At 35.4% G+C, this 12,204-nt stretch overlaps 1 protein-coding gene across 1 annotated transcript; it reads right to left on the reverse strand.

The window, feature by feature from the left end:
* Window positions 1–478: 478 nt before the first annotated feature.
* LOC139854261 (uncharacterized) lies at window positions 479–1,580 on the reverse strand. The gene is made up of 2 exons (XM_071843575.1): window positions 1,134–1,580; window positions 479–499 (listed from the first exon to the last, which is right to left on the reverse strand). The coding sequence occupies exons 1-2, from the start codon at window positions 1,578–1,580 to the stop codon at window positions 479–481; spliced, it is 468 nt and encodes a 155-aa protein (XP_071699676.1).
* Between the last annotated feature and the right edge of the window lie 10,624 nt (window positions 1,581–12,204).

The raw sequence follows: 12,204 nt of genomic DNA on the forward strand, positions 1-12,204 counted from the left end.
AACGTACCTTAGAGTGTACTGCGGAGCACAGGACGAATAAAGTAAAGCTGCATTAAGTGAGAAATAAACATATATGTCCACATACAGATAAAAACACAACATAGCAAGCCATTCTATAAGAATTAACATACAAACATACATAAAACAGTATCTACCCAACAAGCATACATACGGGAAAACCAACATACGCATACATAGATATAAAACATACAAACATACGAATATACATACCAACATACGGATATACATACAAACATACGAATATACATACAACCAAACATATAACTATACATACATATAAACATACAACCATACATAAATACAAACATACATAAATACATAAATACAATCAAAGACAAGCAGAAAAGCAAAACAAGCGAACATACAAACAACCAAACATAAACTTGCGAACAAAGTTAAATACATACATACAAACACGAACATCCATACATACACATAGAAACCCACATGTCCAAACTTACACCATCGATGCATGGGTCTAGAAAAAAAAAAAAAAAAAAAAAAAAAAAAAAAAAAAAAAAAAAAAAAAAAAAAAACCCAGCAAAGAGCAAAGAGCAGAGTGAAAGAAGATACCCACACAGACCCACAAAACCACAAACACACAAACAAAACCAAAAAACCTACTCGTCTATTCTAATTCTAGTCCTCCACGCAACCCTATCAGAGGTCATGTCCTCGGTCAATAAGAGCTCCTTCAAGTCTAGCTTTATCCTATCTTCCCACCTACGCGTAGGTCTACCCCTTCTTCTTACGCCGTCAACCGTAAGTGTCTCGACCCTCCTAACAGGGGCAGTAGGAGGTCGTCTTCTCACATGCCCAAACCATCGAAGTCGTTCTTCTCTAAGCTTGTCGATGATGCTTCTAACTTTCAGGTTCTCCCTAAAAACACTATTAGGAATCATATCTAACATGGTTTTACCACATGTCCACCTAAGCATCCTCATCTCTGCCACCTCCATCCTCCTCTCTTGTGCTTTCGTCATAGGCCAACACTCTGATCCGTATAACATGGCAGGTCTAATTGCCACCTTGAAGAATTTCCCTTTCAGCTTAAGGGGGATCTTCTTGTCGCATAAGACTCCAGTCGCTGCTCTCCACTTCACCCACCCTACCTTAATTCGGTGCGACACGTCTTCATCTATCCTCCCCGATTTGTGTAGCACCGAGCCCAGGTATCTAAACGAAGTTTGTGGATGCAAGATCTGGTCTCCAATACAGATGTTCACTCCATCACTTTGTTCATCAACATTCCTATCAAAATCGCAACTAAGATATTCTGTCTTTTGTCTACTAATGTATAGACCGTTACTTTCTAAGGCCACCCTCCATTGCTCCAGCCTTCTATTAAGCTCCTCCTTAGAATCCGAAACGAGCACAATATCATCGGCAAAAATCAGGCACCAAGGGATGCATTCTTGTATCCCTCGAGAAAGTTCATCAATGATCAAAGCGAAAAGGAAAGGGCTAAGGGCCGATCCCTGGTGCAGGCCTACTTCTATTGGGAAAACTTCAGTATTTCCCACCGGTGTTCGAACACAAGACTTCGCCCCTTCATACATATCTCTAATAACATTAATATACCTACTCGAGATACTTCTGCCCTTAAGGGTCTTCCAAATCAAGTTTCGTGGCATGTTGTAACACCCCGTTTTTCCTTTGGCATGTTGTTTTGGTCGACGTACGAAGTCCAAAGGTGCGTATTCAATCTTTATTGTGTTTGACTTTAGCTACGTTTGTTTAATCTAGTCATAAAACGAAAAAGGGCCTGAAAACCAAAACTTACGGCCGCAATTTATGGCCTTACGGCCGCAACTTTTGAGCAGGAAGACATGTTTCTGAAAACAGCCAAGTTACGGCTATAACATTGAGGATTACGGCCATAATATTGGGGATTACGGCCGCCATTTTGTGGATTACGGCCGTAATATTTGGTGCTAACAGGTTATGAATTTAACCTTAAATTTGGGGTTTTTGAGGGATATTTGAGCCTTTTCACTTGAGGGTCGGTTTTGAGCCACTAAAACTGATCCAATCTCAATCTTATCCTCATTCACACACCAAACACTCTCATCTTCAACCCTATAGAGAGAGGAGAGAGTTTAGAGAGAGAGAGCTCCATTTGGAGAAGAAGAAGGGTGTTTCGGGTCAAACCTCAAGTATTAAAGTTGTTCTCCTCGTTCACGGCTACGTTGTGGTAGTGTTAGTAAGTTCTAACTCTGAAATTCATCTTTATGATTTGATATTCAAGTTAGGGTTTTGAGCTTTTTGGTTGTAAAACCCATTTAGATGATGAAGTGGGTTTATGGAAACTAGTTATTTTTGATACTTGGCGGGTTTTGGGTTGATTGACGTTTTGGCCGTGATTAGGCTTTGATTTTGGGTGTAATCACTTAGTTTAGTGATTATGGAAGTATTGAAACACATTTGAGTGTATTTGGTTGACTAATTTTGAAATGGGTCAAAATTAGGGTTTATGTGTCAAATTGGGTAAGTTAAGTGTTTAACACTTGTGATTTGATTTAATTGGTGTATTAGGGCCATTTTCACTTGTGTTAGTGATTATTGGTTAGTTTGGGCGTTTTTATGACTTTGGTCAAAATGGGTAATTTGAATTGGGTCAAAATTGATGATGACACTAATTTGGATTAAATGGATGTTAAATACTTTTGTTAAGTGTTAAATGGCGTTTTTGAATGAAAGTAATCATGGGAAGTGTTTTTGGGTTAAAATGACATTTTAACAAAAAGTCAAACGCGGTCAAATGCAATATGGGTCAATATTGCACGTGTTGGGGTTTTGGTGTATTTGGCATTTGAAATGATTACTACCTAAGTAGTAATTTAGTGTTAAGACCTAGGTTTGAATTACCGCCCGAAGTGGTAATTGGTTTGTGTCCATTAGGTGATTAAATGTGCGGGTTTTGGTGAGCAAGGTGTGATCTCTCGGCTAAGGGATGTTTGTGTCGAGTTCACTTTTAGAGAATGGCTATTTATGTGTATATTGTACCTATGTGTGATATAGGTGGTTACTTGCTCGAATTTGAGGACGAAGATCATGTTGTACATGACTTATGCGGGTATTCCAAGGTGAGTGGAATAATTATGCATGTACGTATATAATATATTTATTTGTGTAGTATGAATGTTGTATTGTCGTGGTGTTTAAGACACCACATTCTACGTAACGAGTGGTATTGTCACAGTGTTTAAGACACCACCCATTGTTTTGATTGACATGTGGAATTGTCGTGGTGTTCAAGACACCACATTGTTATGGGAGTGGAATTGTCGTGGTGTTCAAGACACCACTCATTGTTTTGATTGACATGTGGAATCGTCGCGGTGTTCAAGACGCCACATTGTCATGGGGGTGAGTTAGTCGCGGTGTTCAAGACATCACCCGGGGGATTAGTGATTACGCGGTGATTAAGTAACACTAATAGATGTTATGAACTCCGATGGTCTTTTACGAGTACCGTTCCCTAGTATGATTGGTTAAACATGGTTGTGTGAATATTGTATTAGCATATTAAATTGTGAACTATATGCTATTGGTGTTGCTAGCTTATTGTGAATTGCGGATATTGGTTTATGCATGATGTTTGCATAGTTGTTGAATTGCTAGCTTGTATGCGGTGATGTGTAAGTGATTGCAAGTAAGTAGATTATATATGTATATGTATAATTATTGCATTCACTAAGCGTTAAGCTTACCCCTCTCGTTGTTTACCTTTTTACAGGTATTGTGTATGTGAAGTTAGCTAGTCGTTAGACTAGACGCGTAGGAGCGCCTGGGCTCGATGGGGTAGCTTTTGGAGTTTTAGACGCGGATTGGGGATTTGGTAGTCCCCGGAATTATGCTCTTGGTATTGGGTTGGGTTATTGTGTATTAACCCGTATTTCTTGTGATCGGGTCATTATTACAAATGATTTTGTAAAGTGTAATTTGTGTACCAAGGGTCATGATAGATTGTTAAACGTATAATTATGATGTTATGTTGTGATTAAAACAGAGTTGAAAATGTATTGTATTAATGGGACCATAATAAAAAAATGTACTCCGTATAACTTGAAAACGTTTACAAAGTATTAAATGTATAATATTTTACATTAAACGTATGTGTCTCAATATATGCTTAATATATTCATCTACGGAATTAGAAGATAATACCAATGATTAGATTAGTAGATATGTTAACAATTATAAATCCCGTAAGTATTGTGATAAGTCTTTGTTGAGAGATCCACTTTTATTAAAGAAAGCTTTCTTTTTTGACTGTATTTGAATTAACGTGTATATAAAAAGTGTTTATATATATTGTATATGTAGATTCAAAAATACTTTTGTGTTTGTTAATAACACTCGTTTATGGTTAAATAAATATTTCGTTTATATTTGAGGTGTACAAATTAATATTTTTATTTTACAATGTGATAATATATAATAGTAATTTAGATATAAAACGTTTTGATATACTTTAATAGATAATGAGACGATGTTTTTAAGAAGCAAATGACCAAAACACTCGAACGTTAAAGTGACACTGCGAGTAATATAGCTTATTGATAATTTAAGTCTATATTTTGACAAAGGTACGAATCACGAAACGTAAAGTACAAGTTTTATAAGCGTACGAAAGGACGTTCGAAAAATCGGAACTGGGACATAAGTCGAACGTAAACGTACAAGACATCGGAAACAAAATTACAAGTTAACTAGGCACGAGAATATAATATAATATATAATTAATTAATATAAATTATATATATTATATATTTATTTAATTATGTTGACAAGCAAAACAACAAAAGATTGTGAGCTGTCAGGGCATCCCATGCGATCGCATGGGAATTGCACTGAGAAGCCATGCGATTGCATGACAGTCAGGATTCAGAAACATTCTATAAATTGGCCAGTTTGCTCGACATACACACACACATATTCTATATCTTACTCCCTCTGTTATATAACTATTTACATTATTATTATTATTATTATTATTATTATTATTATTAAGATTAATGTTATTATTAATGTTATTATTATTAGTAGTATATGTATGTTATTAGTATTATTATACATAAAATATTACGACGGTGTGTTGTCTGAGTTATTTCAAAAATAGTTTTCGAACGGGATAAAAGCTAAGGAAATTATGGGTTATAGTTATGGAGGTTATGGGTAATGTTCGGGGATATGATCGTGAGGACAACCTAGTGTTTATCATCTCCGTTGCGTCTACGTACTTTTCTGCAATATTGAATCCTAATATTGATACGTAAGCATTTATATCTTATCTTTTATTAATAGTGTATCCATGTCTAGTGCTCGAGTATATATGTTTATGCATGCTTGTATGCTTTAATTTTATCATTAGATAGTTTATGATGAATCATGAATTTGATACATATGTTATTGATAAAAGGTATATGATATGCATGTCGTTGGAAAGCTGTCGAAAAATTAATAACTTTTCATTTAGAAATCGTGTGTTTTCGAGGAACGGATTAAAAGTTATGGTCAACTGAATTATAATTAACATTAATTGAAATTTCTTTTAAATCTGCAATTGATATTTAAACAACTTGTTTATAAGATTGATATATTAGATTTTCAAATATTACTAATCGAGTAAATGAATTTCTATATAAGTCACGTATCGTCTTGTTGAACAATTGTCAAAGTTGACTGTCTTATCATGTTTTAAAGCTTTATAAACACTATAATCTGATTTTTCAAGTATTGAAAAAACTATATGAAAATCATGTTCGATTGCCATGATAATTCAAATATAATATAGCTCCTGAAATAAATAATATTTTGAGTTTGATAAACTATAAATTCGTTCAATTATCAAGACTTATACTATGTTAATAAACATGTATAGATTTAAAGATCATATTGGGTCAGGTTGACTTTTGAGATGACTTTTGTTAACCTTTGCATGTCGGTCTCGAGCATTAGGATTTGTGATACACTATAACCCGACCTAGCTTATTAGACATGTATTGACCAACATATGTTCTCTAGGTTGAGATCTACGGTTATTTTGCATTTCGAGTTTCGGTCACATTTCGGTGAATGACCTTATGTGCTGCTAAGGTGAGTTTCATATGCTCCCTTTTTAATTGCTTTTGCAATCTATATTTTTAGGCTGAGAATACATGCACTTTATTTTAAACGCAATGGATACAAGTACATACTAAATTCTACACAGAGTTTGATCCGAAAATCCCTTAGCTTTGGTAACTAGTAACTGCCGATTATAAGAACTGGTGGGTGCGAATAGTTGTATATGGATCCATAGGGCTTGACATCCCCGTCTGTTCCAGGTATAGAAACCCTAGCCTGAACTATAAAACAGACGTATACTATTTGAGTTTAGTACACGTTGGATTGCGTGTATTGTACATGTTGGTTGCATGTATGTTAAAACAGGGGTACTTATTATAACGTTAAAGTTTAGTTACCAGGGTGCTCAATCTTGTAGAATATTTTGATAAACGTTTCTGGATAAAACAACTGAAATCTTGTGATCCACCTTTATATACGGATTATGCGCAACATTAAAACTATGAACTCACCAACCTTTGTGTTGACACTTGAAAGCATGTTTATTCTCAGGTTCCTAGAAGTCTTCCACTGTTTGCTTATATGTGATACAAGCTATGTGCATGGAGTCATACATGCTTTATTCGAGAAAACGTTGCATTCACAAAATCTTCACCATGTATCTTATTTTGACTGCATTATCAACGGATCTAGTATTGTAAACTATTAATTACGGTGATTGTCTATATGTAGAAATCATCAAACGTCAAAAACCTTGGAATTTGATATTCAATTATGGTGTGCCTTTTCAAAAGAATGCAATTTTTACAAAACGTATCATGTAGAGGTCAGTACCTCACTGTGAAATTGATGAATGATGTATTCGTCCAAATGGATTTGGATGGATCGTCACAGTTGGTATCAGAGCTTGAGGTCATAGGGAACCAGAATTTGCATTAGTATGTTTAACTGGTAATTGTTAGGATACATTAGTGAGTCTGGACTATGACCGTATTTGTTTTTACCGATTTTTGCTTATCATTTCTTATCAGAAATTACCTGTCTATCATCTTAAGTCTAAACGCGTCTTACTGCATTGATTGCATAGATAGTGTATAGACAAAATTCATATCTTGGCATATCTATTACAGTAAACTTTGCCTGACATCTTCCGTAAAATCCTCCATAACTTATGGGATTCTGGTATTATAAATACATATGTAAACTATGTATTGAGGAATACCAAATTAGTCCTATAATCTATTTCATTCCAAAAATCTTTTCCCTACTCTGTACGAGATGGATCCTTCAACTAGTTCAAGTTCATCGGATTCCGATATGGAGTTTCACTCAAGCTCCGAAAGCAGTGTGACCGGAATGGATCAACCAATTAGCCATCATCTATTCTGGATGAATTGGGGATGGTTTCGTAGATTACTTAATCATTGGAGACAAGAAGAAGGCGATCCCTTCCATCCACCACATTGCCCTCTTGGCGAAGAACCTGAAGCACTTACCGGCGAACCTGTCCAAAACACCATTTTCTCTCTCATTTCTAGAGTGTCTCATCACGATTATATATTATCTCAAATTCTAGACCTTATTCATCCGCTCGTCCGAACCAACAATCATCCTGGTGTAATAGAAGAAGTCAACGAGCTTCACGCTCGGTTAGTGGCTTTGGAGAATATGGTGCAAAGGTTACAAGCACCAGCAGCATCACCGGCATCAACAGTACTACTGACAACAACACCAACAGTACCATTACCACCACCAACAACATCCGCAACCCACACCTCAACATCACAACCTGTACCTCGAGCATCAACGTCATACTCACCATAGATACCAAGGAGTACCAACAACAATAACCAATGAAGTATTGATTCATAACTTCATTGGAGAAATATTCTGCGGTGATTATGTAATCTCTAAAGTCTTAGAGATTATCTATTCCAGCCGTAACCGTAAATCAGAAGAGTAGACCGAAACGATAGAAGGAAGAGTAGAAACCCTGACCGGAATGGTGCACGATTTACAAGCTAGACTTGTTTTACCAGCAGCATCAACAGTACCGTCAGTATCACCAACACCGGAAAAACCTGTAGTACTACAAGTTCCGCCAATTCCATAATCACCAACATCATCACAAATCAACAACGCGTATGTTGTATCAACGAGTAATGAAGTATTAACTCATTTCCCCTGAAGAAATTATACGTATATTTTATATATATGAATTTTGAAATCAAAATAAATCTTTTCGTACTAAGCTATTACGTGTGAATCTTAACTGGTAGGTACTACTCGGTTAGTTTATATTACTAATATGCAATGATTTACATCCTTCATTAATGACATAACCATTGTTAACTACAATCCCTGTTCAAATTCAATGAATTCCTTTTCATAATAAACCAAGGGTATTATTCAAATACATGTTTAATTGTAAACTTTCATTTTCGATGTACTCGAAACTTTCTAGAAAACATCATTCGTACCTTGCGAAATTCACAAGAATTCCATGAACACCAACATGATTCACTGAGGAAATATCAATAAAACTGAATAATGAAGTATTGATTACATTAGTGAAATACTCCGCGAAGATTATGAAATCTTTAATGTTTTAGAGATTATTCATTTCTAATCCAGCCAAAAAATCAAATGAGCTTAATATGATATTAACTCATTAAATCTGTATTACATCTGAAGAAAATGTACATACATATATTTTCATAAAGACTGTAATAAAATTCTATGGTATAAAATATTACTTGTGAAACTTTTAACGGGTAGGTAATACCCGAAAGATATATAAATTCAAAATTAATATGTTACATTCTTCGATTCTGATTCAGCAAATCAACTTCGACTTTTCATCCGAATAAGCCTTATTATAACTATGATATATACATTTCCTCTTTTCGTCATCGTTACCGGGGAACCATTTATGCCCCACCACATTAGCATGAAACTTACCAAAAATTTTGTTGATCTTTGATTTTTCCGAAAAATCATTATATTCATTGAAATTCTATCATGTACTCATCTGCATCTTGTAACGTTAATTGTCATACCAAAAAGCTTCAATCATTATTGTCGAATTTCCCAGCAATTCTACGCCAACAGTTATATATGTACATATAACGTCTATCTCCTAGACTTACACACTTCGAATGTGAAGTTTCTGAAAAACGCCCAAACTGCGAGCTAGTTCTCCGAATTTTGGAAAAGAGCTGATGAAGCAGCAAAAACTGTAAATGACCTTAACAGTCAAAAGTTTGATGATAAAGAATAGCGTGTTGGCAAAGCTCAGAAAAAGAGAAAATTTGGTACTAAAAATGAATTGAGCAAACCATGAAGGAGGCTGTGGACAAATCACAAAGACTAAGCATGCCTTCAAAGAATCCAAATGATTCAGTATTTGCTGAAGTCATTAACGAATACCTTGCTCCTGACTCTGAATCTTTACGGACAAATCTTCTTTTGTTGAGTCCCCAAAATAATTAAGGATTTAATTATGACAAAACTGTAATTTATTTGCACAAAAATAGTGCAGCCAGCACTAGTTTGTTTATGTATAGACATCAAATATTGCTGTGTCAAGTGTTCAGTATGCTGCCTTGTCTACCAGTACAAGGTAGAGTGTATTCTTCGAATCAGCACAGGATGAGTACCCTTTAATTCAAGAATATCAAGTGACTCAGCATAAGAAGAACCAGTAAACCTGGTAAGCAACATATAACACAAGACATCCATGCTCCATTATAAGCATGGTGGTTTCTCGAGTAGTCTACATCAATTGTACTATTCAACAGAAGTCAAAGACAAAGTTGAACGGGAAAGGACACGCGCTGGCGGCTGACATGTGACCTTACAAGACCACGTGGGAATGCACAAGTTTAACGCATGTGCATACATGTGCTATACTTTGTCAATGCCTAGGGAACACAATATTCTATTTGTTTAAACGAATAGTGGTGCCAAACCAAATTGGGGTGTTCCTGCAAATAGCTACCAAAGAGGAAAGAGGAGAGCACGCTCTCTGATACAGTTGTCCCCAGAAGTACAGACATCCTATGTACCAGTGGACAATAGAACCATTACACGGTTAATAGGACTACTATAAATTGTTGTATCCACTATTGTAACAACTAGTGGTGTGGGTTTATTTATTTAGAGTCCAAAACGTGTAATAGCTTTAAGTTTATCCTCAAAGCTATACATAGGTAAATCTGTATGAACCAACTATCATTCCGCCAAGGATAGTTGTAATTCTTTGTGATTTAATTAATAAAGAATAACAGTTGAAAAATTACCTTTGACTCTATTTACATTACATGCTTGAATACTAAACTGTGTTTAATTGGTTAATTAACTAAAAGAAATTGTATTCACCCCCTCTACAATACTCCTGTTGTTAATCAAGGGACCAACAACTGGTATCAGAGCGTCAGTCTTGATAATTTAATATCTTGGATCTGAATTCTCTCATGGTTACATACTCAAATACAGCTTACCTTGAAAATGGCTCATCCAATAGACCACCCAAATTCGATTAAGATGAGTATGAAACTTGAAAGGCAAGGTTCATGCTTCACCTGGAGTCTATTGACCCACTTATGCCTGGTATTGCCACAGATGGTCCATTTGTCCCAACTGAAACTATTGATAGCATTTCAGCCACTGCTGACACTCCTGCCATTCCTGGCAGAGAGGTTGTTCTCACTCCAGCCAAATGGGATGCTGAGGACAAACGTCGTGTTGGACTTGACCCTAAGATCAGAACTATGTTAGCTATAACTTTACCTAACCACCTGTTCAAACTGATTAAGAGAAAGATGAATGCTAAGCTTATGTTAGACTATCTAGATGTTACTTATGAAGGCATGGATGAGGTTAGGCAGAACAAGATTATTGCTTTGAAAAGAGAGTATGAAATGTTCTTTGCCTATAAGAATGAGACCCTTAAGCAAACCTTCATTAGGTTTAACTCCTTAGTTGCTGACCTGCTTACTTTAAAAATCACATATACTGATTTTGAACAAGTAAACAAATTCATTGACTCACTGCCTACTAAATGGAAACCTGTCACTGACCCCTTAAGAACCACCCAGACCTTAAAGAACTTTAACATGTCCTCTCTTTATGAAACGACCCGTCCTAATTCATCTGGACGAAGTCCATATAGATTACAAACGATTCACAATAGTTGATTACATCGCGAGGTACTTGACCTCTATATGATACATTTTACAAACATTTCATTCGTTTTTAAAAGACAAACTTTCATTACATCGAAAGTTGACGGCATGCATACCATTTCATAATATATCCAACTATAATTGACTTAATAATAATCTTGATGAACTCGACGACTCGAATGCAACGTCTTTTGAAATATGTCATGAATGACTCCAAGTAATATCTCTAATATGAGTAAATGCTCAGCGGAAGATTTCTTTCATGCCTGAGAATAAACATACTTTCAAATGTCAACCAAAAGGTTGGTGAGTTCATAGGTTTATCATAAAAATCATTTCAATATATTAATCGACCACAAGATTTCCGTTTATAAATATATGTACACTTGCAAGTGTATAAAACCATTCTGCTTATGTTGAGGCCTCAGTAACCAACCTTAACAATAATATAATAAGTCATCTTCGCAAAGATGGATATGTACACTCGCAAGTGTATAAATAATCCTCGAAGTACTAAACATCCGCCCACTAGCTCTTATGTCTAGTGCAACCTACAGGATGGGGGTGTTAAGCCGGATAGATCTATCTTTAGGATTCGCGCTCACATGCTCTTATAACATGTAACTAAATTACCTAGCACATCAATCCGCAGAATATTATTTTTAATCACTTGTCTCTATTTCGTAAAGCATTTATAAAAGCAACGCATGTATTCTCAGCCCAAAAATATATATTGCAAAAGCAATTAAAAAGGGAGCAAATGAAACTCACCATACTATATTTTGTAGTAAAAATATGCATACGACAGAACTGAACAATGCAGGGTTGGTCTCGGATTCACGAACCTATATCATTTGTATATTTATTAATACAATATAATATTAACCACTAAGTTTATATATTTTGTAATATATTAAGGTTAATA

The sequence above is a fragment of the Rutidosis leptorrhynchoides genome, chromosome 6, assembly GCF_046630445.1.
Source record: "Rutidosis leptorrhynchoides isolate AG116_Rl617_1_P2 chromosome 6, CSIRO_AGI_Rlap_v1, whole genome shotgun sequence".
In the NCBI taxonomy this organism is placed as follows: domain Eukaryota; kingdom Viridiplantae; phylum Streptophyta; class Magnoliopsida; order Asterales; family Asteraceae; genus Rutidosis; species Rutidosis leptorrhynchoides.

Coding starts and splice junctions, on each gene's coding strand:
- LOC139854261 (XM_071843575.1), bottom strand. CDS start 1,580: ATGTATGAAGGGGCGAAGTCTTGTGTTCGAACACCGGTGGGAAATACT. Junction 500..1,133: donor ACGTGTCGCACCGAATTAAG/GTAGGGTGGGTG, acceptor TTTTTTTTCTAG/ACCCATGCATCGATGGTGTA.